Source organism: Chiloscyllium plagiosum, chromosome 11 (assembly GCF_004010195.1).
Source record: "Chiloscyllium plagiosum isolate BGI_BamShark_2017 chromosome 11, ASM401019v2, whole genome shotgun sequence".
Classification (NCBI taxonomy): Eukaryota; Metazoa; Chordata; class Chondrichthyes; order Orectolobiformes; family Hemiscylliidae; genus Chiloscyllium; species Chiloscyllium plagiosum.
The window spans coordinates 71,250,932-71,268,309 of record NC_057720.1 but is presented as its reverse complement, the minus strand read 5'-3'; the positions used below and the strand labels follow the sequence as shown (position 1 = coordinate 71,268,309).

Here is a 17,378-nt window from a genome sequence, read left to right as displayed (position 1 = left end):
TTCGGTCACGATTTCTTAAAGTCACTTCTTAAATTAATGTTCTTTGAGAAAGAGATACGAAGCAAGAAACCCAGTCTTGCTTCTCTTTACATTTTCTCTATTCAGATGGAAAGAACAATTAGGAAGCAGTTCAAATAAAGCTTGTCATTTTCTTAACAGCAGATATAAGAGTGTCAATGACAGAGTAATTGGCTTACTTTCATTAATGAGGATGATGTATGACTCAAGAAACCTTAAAATACTCTGAAGAAAGCAAAATTGAAAAATGTTTCTATTGCTGTATTTTGGGCAACCTTGAGGTTAGATCTGCAATACATTTAGTTTATATTCTAATTTTCAAAATGATAGAAGTAATTTTAACCAAGCAATCGTAGAATCAAAGACTTGGCATGGTGGCTCAGTGGTTAGCACTGCTGCCTCACAGCGCCTGGGACCTGGGTTTAATTCCACTCACAGGTGTGGCTGTGTGGAGTTTGCACATTTTCCCCATATCTTCATAGGTTTCCTTTGGACGTTCTGGTTTTCTTCCACAGTCCACAGATGTGCAAGTTAGGTGGATTGGCCGTGCTAAACTGCCTGTTCTGTCCGGGAATGTGCAGGCTAGATGGATTAACCATGGGAAATGCAGGGACAGAGGTGGATGTAGATGGGATGCTCCTCGGCCGGTTGGTGTGGACTCGATGAGCCAAATGGCTTTCTTCCATACTGTAGGGATTCTGTGATTCTATGATTATAACTTTAACTCTTTCTTTTGCCAGATTTTCCAAATTCTTCAAATTCTGCATTGTAATTCCAATATAAAATAGCATTACAAGTTTAGCAACATTGAATTCAGAATTGACTTCAAAAATCATTGTGCCAAGTTAGCAAAAATGGTTGGAATGTTCAGCCATTTCCTATTTCTACCATCGTATGTTTCTTATTTTTTTCTTGTTACTCTGTTTGACTTTATGCAATGTTCAAATTTACAGAAGCCCCTGCGTCCTGATTTGGGCCTCGGTACTCTGGGAAACTTCCAAATAGAGAAGAAGATTGGCCGTGGACAATTTAGCGAAGTGTATCGAGCAGCATGTCTCCTAGATGGGATGCCTGTAGCTTTGAAGAAAGTTCAGGTAGGTACAAATATATTAATAGTATTGGACCACAAATATAGTCAAAATCAAAGCCAAGAATCAACAGTCATTCAGGTATTTCTACACAAATTAGATTCAAAATAAAAATTTGTTAGTTTTTTTAGATTTATTTTGTAGCCATTGTCAAAGCTGTAATTTGTTATTTAGTGACAACAGCAAGAATTCAAATCATTATTTACATCAGCATTTATTATCCATCCTTGTACTCGAGAACCTGAATTCCTTGAACTCCACATTTTATTCAGTTGAAGCTCCTCGATGAAATTCTAGAATTTTGATTTAGTGTTCAGAGGCCACAAAGGAATCCCTTTTTTTTAGAAAGTTAAGTGGAACACTTGAAGTGGTCACTGTGGCGAAGGATGGTGAAAGATATGAAAACAATCACTTGCTAAAGTCACCAAGAAAAGTCCAAGGAGTGAAGGGAAACATTGGAGCAGAGCTACAAGTGCTGGCTCGGTTTATCTTTACACTATGATTTCACCCAAGGACATGAGTGTCCTGAACTCCCTCCTTATTGAATCTATTTTGGGGCATGTCATTTTCAAGGCTTTGCATCTCATTCACCAACATAAGAACCGCATTATCTTCAACAGGTAGAATCAGAGAGGCGCGTGTCGCCAAGGTACTGTTTGAACATAGTATTGCTGATGTGTGCAAGCAGACACCAAATAAACCAACTTGCTTAATGTTGACCATACCAAAGGTTAAATCCAAAACAAGTTATATTTTCAAGTCAGAATAGTTTATCATCTGAAGTAAGCATGGAAGTCGTAGTGTTCCCATGTACCTGTTATCCTTAACTTTTGAGGTGGTGGAGCTGCTGCTGAGAAAGCCTTTGCTAGTTGCAATGGTACATTCTATGTTTAAAAAGAAATATATGTAGCAACCACAGTATGCTGCTGATGGAGAGAAAGTGGATATTTAGGTAGGATCCCTACAGTGTGTAAGCAGGCTATTTGGCCCATCACGTCCACACCGACCCTCTGAGGAGTAACCCACCCAGACCCATTCCCTTACCCTGCTACTCTACATTTACCCCTGACCTACACATCCCTGAACACTATGGGCAATTTAGCATGGCCAATTCATGTAACCTGTACATCTTTGGATTGTGGGAGAAAACCGGAGCACCCGGAGGAAACCCATGCAGATACAGGGAGAATGTGCAAACTCCATTGTGACATTCGCCTGATGGTGAAATAAAATCTGGGCCCCTGATAGTATGAGGTAGCAGTGCTAACCACTGAGCCACCGTTTTGCCCTGGGTGATGTCATACTTCTTAAGTGTTATGGTTGCAACATCCAGGCAAATGGAGAATATTCCACAACACTGCTGAATGTTTCTTTTTTGATGGAAACATGACTTTTGGGAAGTAAAAAGATTATCCACTTGCTGCAAGGTACAAGACCTCTTACTGGCTATAGTAGCTATGATAGATATGAATCCGGTGAAGCTGATTTTCAGATTTTGGTGAGCTAGTTGAATGTCAAATAGAAGTGGTGAGATGCTTTTTCACTGAAGACAGTCAGCTCATGGTACTTGTATGGTGCGACTTGTACTACTTTTTCTCAGTCATCCAGATGTGGATTGTATCCAGGTTTTACTGCAAAAATAAATCAAAGTATCAGTATTTGAAAATTAGCAAATGGGGCTGTATACTAGAATGAATAGTGATTTATGATCACTTACATATCGAGCAGCTGAAATTGTCTAGATTTAAGTTTTTAAAAATATTTATTCTTAGGATGTGAGTGTTGCTAGCTAAGTTAGCATTCATCACCCATTATGAAATTGCTGTCTGTGGGGTATCAGTAAATGCAGAGTGCTGTCAGCATGAGTTACTGAATTTTGACCCAGTGATATTGGGAAAAATGGTGATGTGGTTTCAAGTTAGTCTCTTGTGTGATTTAGAGAGGAACTTGCAGTTAATGGTGTTTCCATACATTTTCTGGTAGACATCATGAGTTTAGAGTGTGTTATAGAAAGAGTCTTGATGAGTTGCTGCAATGCATTTTGTACATGATTCACACTGCTGCCACATTGTGGTGCTGGACTGAGTAAGTTGAAGGTGGTGTGTAGGGTGGCAGTCAAGATGTGGGTAGCTCAGGAGGAAACCAAGAAGGATTATCCACTAGGTCCTGGTGGCTGAGGAAAATCTTGTCTATTGCACTTTTGCACTGTAGCATCATTGAAGTTTTTTTTTAATTCACTCATGGGATATGGAAGTTTCTGGCTAGTCAGTATTTATACCATCTCTAGTTGCTCTTGAGAAGGTGGTTATGAACTGCCTTCTTGTAAATAGACCCACAGTGCTTTAGGGAGGGAATTCCAGGATTTTGACCCAGCAACGGCAGTATATTTCCAAGTCAGGACGGTGAGTGGCTTGGAGAGGAACTTGCAGGTGGTGATGGTGGTGTTCCCATGTTATCTGCTGCCCTTGTCCTTCCAGATGGAAGTAGTTGTGGGTTTGGAAGGTGCAGTCTGAGGATCTTAGACAAATTTCTGCAGTGCATCTCGTAGATAGTAGCAGCAGTGTGTACTATGCATGAGTGGTGGAGGGAGTGGATAATTGTGGATGAAGTGCCAATCAAGTGGGCAGCTTTGTCCTAGGTGGTGTCAAGTTTCTTGTGTGTTGATGGACCTGCACCCATCCAGGCAAGTGGGGAGTATTCCATCACACTTCTAACTTAGGCCTTGTAGATGGTGGACAGGCTTTGGGGAGTCAGGAGGTGAATCATTCATGCAGGAGTCCATGCCCCTGACTTTCTTTTGCAGACACTGTTTTTACTGTATTTTCTTTTTGTTTTCTTTTGTTCATTCTGTCAGGGTTCTTGTGCTTGGTGAGTTGTTCAGAATCCACTGTCAGAAGATGGGTCTGAAAAATTAGATTTGTTTTCCTGTAATACTCTGATCTGGCTCACACAAAGGTGTTCCAACTCTGTAGAGACAGTTTCAAGTATAGAGAGTAGCGAAGGCATCGCTATCTTGCAGGAACCACTAATCACATTGTCAATAGATGTAACTGTTCATTATTCGCACTCACGGTCGCCGACCAATTTAGCCAACTTTTTATGATGTGAATTATTTGTCTTTGATTCTATGAACTTTCACTATAACTAACTGTCTCTTATGATGCACTTTGTCAGTTGTGTCCAACAATTTCACTTAAATAATGAGCATAAATATTCAGCTTTTTACTACTGAAGTCACCTTTTCAAAAAGTTCAGCCATGTTTGTCAGGGATGACCCACCCATTTGTAGATCCCTCTCATCATCTTGTTCAGGCATATGATATGATACAAATCTGGAGTACGTGGAGCTTGAACATAAGCTTCCTGATTCAAAGGTAGGGATGCTAAAACTGTACCAACAGGCCTTGATGATCTAGGTATTTTTCTAATCAACTATGTTCAATGATGTGCCTCTCATAAATCTAAGTTGGATCAGCTAGAATTTTTCAAGATATTGTGTCAATCTGACCTTAATTACAGGTGCTTGTGATTTTCAACAGTAGGTTATGTCTATGGCACAGTTCCTGAATTGACTACTGTAACTAGGGCGTCTGCAGTATTTTGTTTCCCTTAGCGAATGGAGTTAGTGAACTGTTCGGGTAGTTTTTAGGAGAGTTTTTTTTTATTAATATCAACTCTTCTAGATTTTTGTTTTCATAAACTGATTTGAAAATCCCATTCTCTGAATTTCGAACATAGAACATAGAAAAATACAGCGCAGTACAGGCCCTTTGTCCCTCGATGTTGCACCGATCCAAGCCCACCTAACCTACACTAGCCCACTATCCTCCATATGCCTATCCAATGCCCGTTTAAATGCCCATAAAGAGGGAGAGTCCACCACTGCTACTGGCAGGGCATTCCATGAACTCACGACTTGCTGAGTAAAGAACCTACCCCTAACATCTGTCCTATACCTACCACCCCTTAATTTAAAGCTATGCCCCCTCGTAATAGCTGACTCCATATGTGGAAAAAGGTTCTCATGCGGCCGCACCAGAGTCTTATACAACTGCAACATGACCTCAGGGCCCCGGAACTCAATTCCTCTACCAATAAAAGCCAGTACGCCATTTGCCTTCTTCACCGCACTATTTACCTGGGTAGCCTAACAACAGTCTATCATAATCTTACATCTTTAAAAGACAGAAAAGCGGTGGTAAGCCAGTCAGCCCACTGAGTCTGCTCTGCCATTTACTAAGATGATACTTGATCTGATAATCCTCATTTTGACTTTTCCTGCCTTCCCCCCATTGCCCTTCATTCATTTACTGATCAAAGTAGATTGATTGCTGGTGCAGATGTTCTGAAGGGATTTTCAAGATGTTCTGAATGAGACAGAGTTGATGTAGAATTTCCATTGGCAATACAAAAATGAGAGATTTAAATTAAGAATACATCGGATAAGAGATCCATCTGTATCACAATCAGTGATCATCTGCTCATGCTTAGGGTGGAAAGTTTCTGTTACAGTTAGACAACGCTTTATTCGAAATCCCAAAATCCGAAAAGCTCTGAAATCCGAAGGATTTTTCATGCAGTTTTTTTTCTCATTAACAAGGTTGTTTGGCATGTAAACAGTTAACCCAACTCCACACCCACTTGATGTGTGTCACTCAGATGAGACCTGGGGTGGGGTGGGGTGAGGTGAGGCAGACAGGCCTCAATTCTATTTCAGGGCCTGTTTTACTCAGTATGTCTGCTGTTTGGTAAGATTTTAAAAAATTTCATTATCTAACTGTCATTTATCCTGAAATTTGAAAAATTCTGAATTCCAAAAACAGCTGGTCCCAAGCATTTCAGATAAAGGATTGTGCACCTGTATCAGGTAATTTTATTAACAGTCATAAAAGGTCAAGAGGGAAAATGTCTTCCAATAAACAAATTTGTTGGAATACTAAAGAGGATAGTCAATTCATAAACAAATGATTGAGGGATTGATCTATTTTTCTATATAGTACAGTAAATCAGAGTATACACTGGTTTGTAATCATAGAAACTTCTTTCATATGACAAGAACTAGGAAGTCAAAATTTAATTAGTAAATTGATAAAATAGGATCTAGGATAATGTTGCATTGTTGCACCTCACAGCATAAACATTCCCATCATAAATGAGTTACTATGCATTTAAAAATACTTTGTTGGTTTAAAGTACTTTGTGTTTCCGTGAGATTCTGAAACACCTATAAAAATACACATTTATCTTCTAAGTGTATAGATCCTTTGACTCATCATAAGCAATGCCTCAAAATCCATTCATGTGTCTAATAATCTATGCATCACAGTTATTTCCTAAAAAAAGTAATCTTTCAAATTTCTGTTGCTCTTCTTAGCAGGCCCTCAGACCAATGAGGACACTTGACATGGAGTACAGAGTAGAGTGGTGGAGAGAGAAAGAGAAAAAACAAGGGAAAAGGAAGTGAGAGAGGCTGTCAGAGATTAGAATGAAGTCAGTCAAAGATAAAGGAGGTAGAAAATAGCAAGGAAAAGATTAACCAAGAAACAGCATTTGAAAGAAATAAAAAATCCACATTCAACATCAGGAATCGGTGAATTGTCAATCAGATAGTAGATTGCATGCCTGTTTGAGCTTAATTCCTGCTCTGTCATCAGCCTTCTATAAAAACCAGCTACATCTTGATGCAGCGAGACTTACGATTGTGGGTGTTCCGGTTCTCTCTTCAGCCATTAGTGTCAAAACTGTTTTTCTACAAGTACGCCTTCATGTATCTTTGAAGTGCTTCTACTGGTCTCACTGTTGTCTTTGAACAATTCTAAGCTGGGAGTAGAGAATATAGTTCAGAAGATAGATGTTCAGTATTTTGACGTGTGATCTGTCCAGTGTATTTGTTACATGAGAATAGTTGCCTCTTTATTCAGGGTGGAAAAAGTGAGGACTCCAGATTCGGAGTGTGGTCCTGGAAAGCAGGAGAATCAATGTTTGGGGCATAAGCTCTTCTTCAGGAATGAGGCTGTGAAATAAATGGGATGGGTTTGGGGATAAGGTAGCTGAGAATGCAATAGGTAGATGAAGGTGTGGACGAAGGTGATAGGTTGGTTAGGAGAGTGAAGCGGATAGATGGGAAAGGTGATGGACAGGTCAAGAGGGCGGTGCCAAGTTGGAGGCTTGGGAACTAAGATAATATGGGAGGGGTAGGAGAAATGAGGAAACTGGTGAAATCCATATTGATCCAATGTAGTTGCAGGGTCCCAAGGCGGAATATGAGGAGTTCTTTCACCAGGCATCGGGTGGTAAGGGTTTGGCGATGGAGGAGGCCCAGGACCTGCATGTACTTGGCGGAGTGGGAGGGGGAATTGAAGTGTTCAGCCATGGGGCGGTAGGCTTGCTTGGTGCGAGTATCCATGAGATGTGCTCTGAAATGATCTGCAAGTTGGCATCTTGTCTCCCTAGCGTAGAGGAGACCACGTCTGGTGCAATGCATACAGTAGATGACATTGGTGGAGGTACAAGTAATTTTTGTCAGATGTAGAAGGATCCTTTGGGGCCTTCAATGGAGGTATGGGTGCAGGTTTTGCATTTCCTGTGGTGGCAGGAGAAGGTGCCAGGAGTGGAGTGTGGGCTCGTGAGGGGCATGGATCTGACGAGGGAGTCGCGGAGGGAATGGTCTCTCTGGAACACTGATAGGGATGGGGGCGCGGGAATATATCTCAGGTGGCAGGGTCTGTTTGTAGGTAGCGGAAATGGCGGAGGATGATGCGATGTATACAGAGGTTGGTGGGGTGGAAGGTGAGGACTGGGGGTTCTGTCCTTGTTGCGTTGGGAGGGGTGGGGTTCAAGGGTGGAGGTGCGGGGAGTGGAGACAATGCGGTGGAGGGCATCATTAACCATGTGAAAAGGGAATTTGCGATCTTTGAAGGAGGCCATCTGGGATTTTCTAAGATGGCATTGGTCATCCTAGGAACAAATGCGGTAGAGGAATTGGGAATAAGGGATGGCGTTTTTACAGGAAGTAGGGTGGGGAGAGTCTAGTAGCTGTGGGAGTTAGTGGGCTTGTAGTAGATGCCCGTGGTTAATATGTTGCTGGAGATGGAGATGGAGATGGAGATGGAGATGGAAGTGTTCAGCCATGGGGAATTATTCCATCTCCATCTCCACCTCCATCTTTATAGCTAGAGAACATTGTGAATGAGTCATTGCAGATTCTCCTGCAGAAAAAAAGCTGTACTCCTCATATTATGCCTTGGAACCCTCCAACCACACGTGATTAATGTGGATTTCACAAGTTTCCTCATTTCCTCTCCCCCAACATTTTCCCAGTCCCATCCCTCCAACACAGCACCGCCTTCTTGACCTGTCCATCACCTTTCCCATCTATCCACTCCACCCTCTTCTCTGACCTATTACCTTCTCCCCCACCTTCACCTACCGATTGCATTCTCAACTACCTTTCCCCCGGCCCACAAACCTCATTCATGATGAAGGGCTTATGCCCGAAACTTCGATTCTCCTGCTCCTTGAGTGGTGCCTGACCGGTTGTGCTTTTCCAGCATCATACTCTTGACTCTTTGTTCAGGGTGCATGCTTCCTAGAGAACACTTCATACAGTGGTCAATCCAGAATCTTCCATAGTTCATACGTGTGGTCGTTCAAGTTTTGTCAAATATTGTCAATACGTCAGCCAGAGTTTGCAGCAGCAGAGGACTGCCGAGCCAGGATCTTCATAGACTGCACTGGTATGCCTAAAGCTTTCTTCATTGACATCGATACATCACACAGGTTTTGCAGCAGTAGAAGAGTTTTGGGAGAATGACTGCCTTGAAGACTACAACCTTTGAGACCATTGACAGGTGGTGATTACAAAAGACTCATCTGAGCAACTCCCCAAAGGAGAATGTTGCTCTCTGAATCCTGGATAGGATCCCTGTGAATCTTACTGACTGGCACACATAGCTATTGAGATAGCAGAAGTGATTGACTGCAAATCGTGCAATCTTTTAGCAAATTTCAATCAGACAGATGCTCTGTGGAGTTTTCATTCACTGAGTTTTGGCATAGTCAAAAGTAGTGTCCATGACCATTGAGTCACTGTTGTAAAGAGCCTCAAAGTGCATTCTCCATCTGAGATTGATGGAATTGTTTTCTGACCTGTTCATAGCGAGGACCAGTGAGGGGCCAGATTAACATGGATCATGGAGAGCTTGCATGATTTTGCAGAAGTTTCTTAGGTCATGACTAAGCATATTAGTATACAGCTGGCTCTTCTTTGCTTTTTCTTGCCAGCAGTTAGTATTCAGCCTTGGTTTGTTGGTCAGTTGCTCAAGTGATACTTTTAATCATAACTAAAAACAAATATGTTTATTTTAGTGTGTCCTTTGTCCAGCTTGCTGTAGCTCCAACCCATTTAAAAAGAAGGCTGTATTGCATGCCGTTTATACAATGCTGATCCTTTGACCAAGGGCTTTGTTAAAGCTTGCATCTCTGCGTTTATAGAGATTTAAGGCAACTGTTATTCTTGTTCACAGTACCAAGTTCTTGAAAAACCATTTCCTAGTTTGAGTTGGAAAGAGGCTCAGAAAATAAGTTCCCCAACTTAAAAATTAAGCAAAAGCTTTTAGTGACACTGCAATTGACATGCTGGTTAAAGAAGGGAACACTTATGCAGGTTTGACCTGTGTCATTTTAAACAGTATAAATTCAATCCTTTATTTAATTTGACAACTTTGGCCTGCGCTAAGTACGATAGATAGCATAAAACAGTATTTATACTATGTGCAATGTTGCTTATTATGTGAATAAACTTATTTAAATGTGTATTAAGGGAACATTAGAGGTAAATATATATATTTGTAGTAGTAAAGGCGGTCTTCTTTTATTTTTCTCCTGCATTTATAATTGTGTATTGAAATGAGAAGAGAATTACACCAAAATGATGGAATGCTATATGATTGCTGCATGTTTTGACTCATTGTAAGCACTATTTAAATAGCTGCTTGTTCATGCAGTGGTTAAAGTGAGTTTGCCGATGAACTGAAGCCAAAGGGTTGTGTGCAGATGGGACTCTGGTTGGTCTGTGGAAAAGTGACCAGTGATTGATGACCAACTATGTTCTCAAGTAGTTTGGAGCTTGAACAAGATACAGAAACATCATCAGATATCCACCAGCTCAAAAGCTTCCTCTGATCTCTGCAGTAAAAGCTAATGTAAAGCCTGAAGAAAACCAATTTTCTTACCTCTAAGCTTTGCTCTAAGCTGTGACTTTTTAATTGACAAGTCAGACCTTTTATAAATGAACTAGTCAACATGTGCCTCTTACAAACCAATGCAAACATCCAGCGATGGATAACAAAAGCAGCATTCGGGCCAGGACGCAAATCACAAGATCTATCTCTGGAACCACTGAGCTGTCTTTTCAGTCTTTTCCTTTGTCCATAATATGCATTTTTTTTTCCTGTCTGTATTTGAAAGCTCTAAGTAAGGAGAGATTGTAAGGGGATTAGAGTTTCAATTAGTAGAGTTGTATGCCAACAGGTCACAATTATTTATTTATAACTAGAGTCTATTTACTTTAATAAATAGTCATTCTTGTTAAGTACAGAAACCAGTCCATGCTTTCCGTTACCTAGGGTTTAAAAGGCAGACAAGTTGGGGAATTCTGTGCACTTCTTTTAGGAAAAATAACTAACTTTTGTGACAATTCTGGCAGTTGTGGAGCTTGATTTCCAGCGTGCTGCCCCTGTGAGGCAGACTAAAGTGGTAAAGGAAAATAACCCAGTATTTTCTCAGAAATAATTTCCCATGTTGTCTGGAATGATATCTTTGTAACTCCTTTTGAAATTCCTAAAGTTAAAATATAAGCTATTGTTATTAAACCACCTTTGCAACTAAATAAGTGATACTCAAACTACTAGAACTTTGCTAGTGTACAACATGTATTTCATAGCAATGCTTGAATTTCTTCTTCAAACCAGACATATGGTACCCTTATTTTGATTGCTAAAAATTTATTTTGCGTTCATCATTTTATTTGATTAAATTCTGCTCTGTCTTTTCTTGAATTTACTTTGAATTTTGTGTTTCTATAAGTATCATCATTCTTGCTTCGTTTTGAATCAAGGTTTTAATACAGACAAAACGTGGGTCTTTATGATTTGAAGGGAGTGGAATAAATCCATTGTACTTTTATTGCGTATTGAGCACGAATAGGAATATTTGAATTATTATTTCTTCCAGATATTTGAAATGATGGATGCCAAAGCTCGTCAAGATTGCATCAAAGAAATAGATCTCTTAAAGGTAAGAATGGAATCTGAGAATTACTTTACAAACTAAGGCAAGATAATTGCAAGAAATTGCTTTCATGTTTTCTGTAATTGGAGTGAACTGTCTGGTAGATATTGAAACAACAACAACAAATACTGCACAATATACTTGGACCATATTTTATTTTGTAATTAAATACATTGTAGGCTCTAGCCAATTGGTAGTTTGGAGAGTCCAATTTTAGGAGAACCATGTCAGTTGTAACGTAGAGGAGCTGTTAAGCTGCTGACACCATAAGCCTTTAGTGCTCATGACAGCTCTCACTATGTTCACAGTCTGGTATTCCTTGTTATTCAATACGACGAACGCTAAAAATATTGTCATATGCACTTGTGACCATTTTGGGAGCTAATCTCAGTTTCTAAAATATTTACACAAAAGATCAAACAACAATAAGGTTGTATTTGCTTTATAGTAACAACAAGGAGAGCTCTTTTTCAGTGGGATCTCTTCAACTAATTACAATCAGTTCTGATATAATGCAACAATTCTGTTCTTGTGCAATCTCATGGTGTTAGAAAATTGTGCAATAGCCATGTCATTGAAACTAATGGGGCCAGAATTGCATTATAGCCAGTACAGGTGAGAAAAGTTTGCGTTCTACAAATAATGGTATAAATTCCTTCAGTTGTGTTAAAGCTAATTTGCCTTGAAGAACCAAGCGTTATAGCGGAACTGACTGTATTTGATATTGTCTGAGCTACCCTTCTCTGCAGAACACAATTCATAAAAGGTAGGGTATTAATTTTGGCTATAGGCACAATCATTCCTTGTCATCTTTCAACCTTTTTCACTGTTAACTGTTTAAGAGTATGAAGACGTATTACGACATGCCTGCATGCCAGGTGGGATTTGAATCCTGACCTACTGGCCCAGGGGTATGGACATAACCACCAGTTCATAAGACCCCTCTGAACTGTTTCACATTTATCAAATTTACTTGGTGAATTGCGCAAACAGAAACAAGGCACTGGCTACTTTAACTAATATAATAGTTATGAGAAAGAGTTATACTGGATTCAAAACATTAACCCAGTTTCCCTCTCTCTATGGTACTGCCAGATCTGCTGAGTTACTCCAGAATTTTCTGTTTGGATTAATTTAACTATTTGTATGTATTATTTATTGCCCTTTTAAGTCATTGAGAACTACGTAGCCTATTGAGCTAAGCTTTGAGCTTTTCTTTGGTGCAATGAAATTTTGGAAATTACTCTGTTTACTATTTTAAATTTCAATTGTTTGACTAGAACTAAACAGAAATTGACAAAGACCTATCAAAACCATGTCAGAGATGAAAATCACACAACACCAGGTTATAGTCCAACAGGTTTAATCGGAAGCACACTAGCTTTTGGAGCGACGCTCCTTCATCAGGTGATTGTGGAGGGCTCGATCGTAACACAGAATTTATCGCAAAAATTTGCAGTGTGATGTAACTGAAATTATACATTGAAAAATTGATTGTCTGTTAAGCCTTTCATCTGTTAGAATACAGTGATAGTTTCACTTCTTTCATGTGTAAATCACAAAACCCTTTTTTTAAAGTTGCATTCTCGGGTTAGCTGTTAACAATGGTGATACAATGGTTAACAGCTTACCCGAGAATGCAACTTTCTAAAAAAAAAGGGTTTTGTGATTTACACATGAAAGAAGCGAAACTATCACTGTATTCTAACAGATGAAAGGTTTAGCAGACAATCAATTTTTCAATGTATAATTTCAGTCACATCACACTGCAAATTTTTGCGATAAATTCTGTGTTACGATCGAGCCCTCCATAATCACCTGATGAAGGAGCGTCGCTCTGAAAGCTAGTGCTTCCGATTAAACCTGTTGGACTATAACCTGGTGTTGTGTGATTTTTTTTTTTTACTTTGTACACCCCAGTCCAACACCGGCATCTCCAAATCATGTCAGAGATGAGACAGGAGGAAAGTGGATCTGTACAAAGTAATCTGTAAGATTTCAAATATGCAGTAACCTTCACAATTCCCACGTGTTTTAAAATGATAAATCAATTTTTTTTCTTGGGGGAAGAGGTTTACATTCCCCTGCTGGTGCGTTTGCTGGTGGGGCACCTCAAAGTTGCATGGTGGCCCATACAGTTTTGATGTGCCTATAGTTTTTTGGTAGGTAAGGGAAGCCCACGGCTACTTGCCAATGAATGGCCAGTTAAGAGTTGGTTCCCTCCTGACATCAATTTTGTGGCTGGTAGGAAGAATTTAGAAGTGTGGGAAATGGCTTGATAGGTTACTCTGCCCAGGTTTCTGTCATGAAGTGGGAGGGATATCTCCCCACTTATGCATACTTTTCAAATTGGCCCCTCCTCCTCCCCCAAGGTGTCTCCCTACCCTAACCTAGAGTCTCAAGCTAGACACCACTGGTGCAAATCCAACTACACAATTGGGTTTTCAACTCAAAACAATAAAAATGGAATTGAAAACTAATCTCAGTAAAAGTGACCATGACAACCATCAATTGTCGTAAAAACCATCTGATTATCTCGAGAAGGAAATCTACTGTCTGTATCTGGTCTGGCGTAATTGTGACTCAAGGTCCATACTAGCTGCAGACTCTCAACAATGACTCTTAACTGTCATCTGAATTGACCTCCGGAAGTTATTTAATTCAATGGGCAATTAGAGATAGGCAAGAAATGGTGGCCTTACCAGTGACATTCACATTTCATGAAAAAATGAACAGAGAAAAAAGATAGTATTTTCAGGCTCTTTTTCCAAGGCTACTTAGAAGATCTCTGTTTGATCTCCATAGCGCACTGACTCTGACTGGGGACAGAATTACATGCTGCACAAAATGAAATCTCATCACAGCTGTAGCACAATTAGAACAAGGAATACGGCAAGATTTAACAAAAATCTTACAACATTATGGTGAACTGAAGAATCCACATATTTCAGAATGCCTAAAAGGTGTTCGCTTACTTTAAGATAATGTGATTTAATCATTGCATGAAATAATATTAAAATTACAATTAATCCAATTGTAAAATTGCTGATATTGAAAATCCACAATAATTAAATCAATTAAATTATTTATGTGTCTGTGTATTTCACAGCAATTGAACCATGCAAATGTAATCAAATATCTTGCATCATTCATTGAAGACAATGAGCTAAACATTGTATTGGAACTGGCAGATGCTGGAGATCTTTCTAGAATGATAAAGGTAGGAATCTTTTCCTTGACATGAACTTTTCTCACTGTCTTAATTGTTAAGAAGTGCCATATGTTTTTGTGCAATAATTAAATCCCCTGTATTGTGTATTATTAAAGCTTTTTGAGGATACAATGCTATAATCAGTGTATGAAGCAGGAATTATCTGTTGGTCAAATACTTAATTTACCGCATGCACCCCTGACAATTCAGGAAAAATGTAAATGTTACTGCCACGTTGGTGATCATCGAATAGTTTCTGTCCTGACAAAATGGTTCCATTGTGTAGCGATTATCATTTTTATTCGGATGGATTGAAGTATCTTCCATTCCTTGACATACTTTTTGTGGGAAAGGGGCAGGAAAAAGTAAATTTTCAATAATACATCAATTTTTCTACTAAATATCTCAGTAATTTGAAATCTCACTAGCAACTCCTACAATTGACTTTATAATTTCTGTCTCCAATATGCAACATTGATTTTTTTTTCTACCTATATGTTTGACTTTTGCTGTTGGTCAATCAAAGTCAGACATTCTGATTATAAATAAATTGAAATGCTAAAGTGTTGGCAGTATTGCTTACTTGAGACTGTAAATTATTCTGCAATTTGTAAGCTACCAAAATTTATATTCCATATTTGCTATAGTTTTAAACATTTTTTGAACAGCCACAGACAATAGGCAAGGTGATGACCTCAGCTATCTTGTAGATGCTCACAATGCAATGCAGTTTGGTAACTTCTGTCAGTAATGTCAAAAGATAGCCTTAGCTAGACATTATATGAATTCAGTGTTAACCAAGTGGTTATCTATCAGATTTCAAAATCTCAATTGTTACAGTACAAGTGGAGGCCATTCAGCCCATCATATCCATGCCAGCTCCCTGAGCATTTTGGCTTCATCTGTTGTTTTCCCATAAACCTGCACATTGAATCAATTTAAATAATCATCTTATGTCCCCTTGAATGCCTCAGTTGTTGCCCCACCACACTCCCAAGCAGTGCATTCTAGCCCCTAATTACTTGCTGTATGAAAATGAATTTTCTGACGTCACATTTGCTTCTTTTGTAGAACATTTTAAATCTGTGTCAACTAGTTCTTGATCCTCTTCTGAGGGGGAGCAGTTTCTCCCTGTATACTGTGTCCAGACCACAGATGATTTTGAAGATTTTTTCTATCAAATTTCCTTTCAGCAGCCTGCAATCCAAGGATACCAGTCCTAACTTCTCCAATCTATCCTCTAATTAGTATTTCATCCCACTAAACATTCTTCTCAACCTGTTCTGCACTCGCCCCAATTTGTTCACCTTCCTAACATGTAACACCCAGAACTGTACCCTGTACTCCAGCTGAGATCTCATTCCTGCTCTGTATAAGTTTTTGTACTGCATGTCCCGATTAACAAAGCTGTGTGCTTTTATGGGTCCTGTTATAACATGAAGAACACACAATTCAAGCTCCTTCAGTTGGAATCGTGAACTTGAAGTCCCTGTGTAGGCTTCCCTTGTATTAATGATCATTTTATCTTTGAAAACTAGGTTGAAATAAAAATATCAGGATCTGAGTAATGAATGTCTGGCTTAGAAATGCTTGTATTTTGAGCACAGACCCATTCAGGGATTCAATTTTGATATAGAAATGTTTCCTGTACTTTAAAATGGCTAATTTTATATTATCGTGCACTGTGTTCCAGTTTGCATACAGATCAACTTGCAAGTGGATTCAAACGTAACTCATTTGCAACCCAGGACTGCATGTACTATAGTAATTTCTGTAATAGCATACATTGTCTTGAGTAAACATGCTTTAAAAATATTCTGTTAAGGAAAGACAATGTAACTCTTTCAAGACATTTGTTTTAAGAGAAATCGAAGATGTTGTCAGAATTTACTGTAACTGGCAAAATGATTTGCCCATGCCTGCTTAATTTCTGTGAATTTTGTACAGTAAGTTGCTGTACATTGGGCATGCATACAGGGAATCCTGTTATACACCTCCCGGATGCCCTGCAGTGCCCTCTGCAGGGCATCCGGGAGGTGTTTAACAGGATTCTCAACAGTGCATCTCCTTATCAGTCAGATTGAAGTTATGGAGTTATACAGCACAGAAACAGACCCTTAAACCCAAACAGTCCATGCTGAACATCATTCCTAGCATAAACTAGTCCCATTTGCCTGCTCCTGGCCCATATCCCTGCAGACCTTTCAGACAATTTTCTGATTCAGTATGTGGATGTACCTACTAGAGAAGGTGCAAAACTTGACCTACTCTTGGGAAATAAGGCAGGGCTGAGGTGTCAGCGGGGGAGCACTTTGGGGCCAGTGACCATAATTCTATTTGTTTTAAAATAGTGATGGAAAAGGATAGACCAGATCTAAAAGTTGAAGTTCTAAATTGGAGAAAGGCCAATTTTGACGGTATTAGGCAAGAATTTTCAAAAGCTGATTGGAGGCCATTGTTCGCAGGTAAAGGGACGGCTGAAAAATGGGAAGCCTTCAGAAATGAGATAACAAGAATTCAGAGAAAGTATATTCCTGTCAGGGTGAAAGGTAAAGCTAGTAGATATAGGGAATGCTGGATGACTAAAAAAATTGAGGGTTTGGTTAAGAAAAAGAAGGAAGCATATGTCAGGTCCAGACAGGATAGATCGAGTGAATCCTTAGAAGAGTATAAAGAAAGTAGGAGTATACTTAAAAGGGAAATCAGGAGGGCAAAATGGGGACATGAGATAGCTTTGGCAAATAGAATTAAGGAGAATCCAAAGGGTTTTT

At 39.4% G+C, this 17,378-nt stretch overlaps 1 protein-coding gene across 3 annotated transcripts in view; it reads left to right on the top strand.

Moving 5' to 3' along the window:
- Positions 1-17,378, top strand: part of nek7 (NIMA-related kinase 7) — a 190,118-nt gene that overhangs the window by 118,359 nt on the left and 54,381 nt on the right. For all 3 annotated transcript variants that reach the window (XM_043699781.1, XM_043699783.1, XM_043699782.1), the window contains 3 exons: positions 972-1,112; positions 11,340-11,402; positions 14,506-14,616. In XM_043699781.1, the coding sequence (XP_043555716.1) occupies positions 972-1,112; positions 11,340-11,402; positions 14,506-14,616 (315 nt within the window). The remainder of the gene's footprint in view (positions 1-971; positions 1,113-11,339; positions 11,403-14,505; positions 14,617-17,378) is intronic.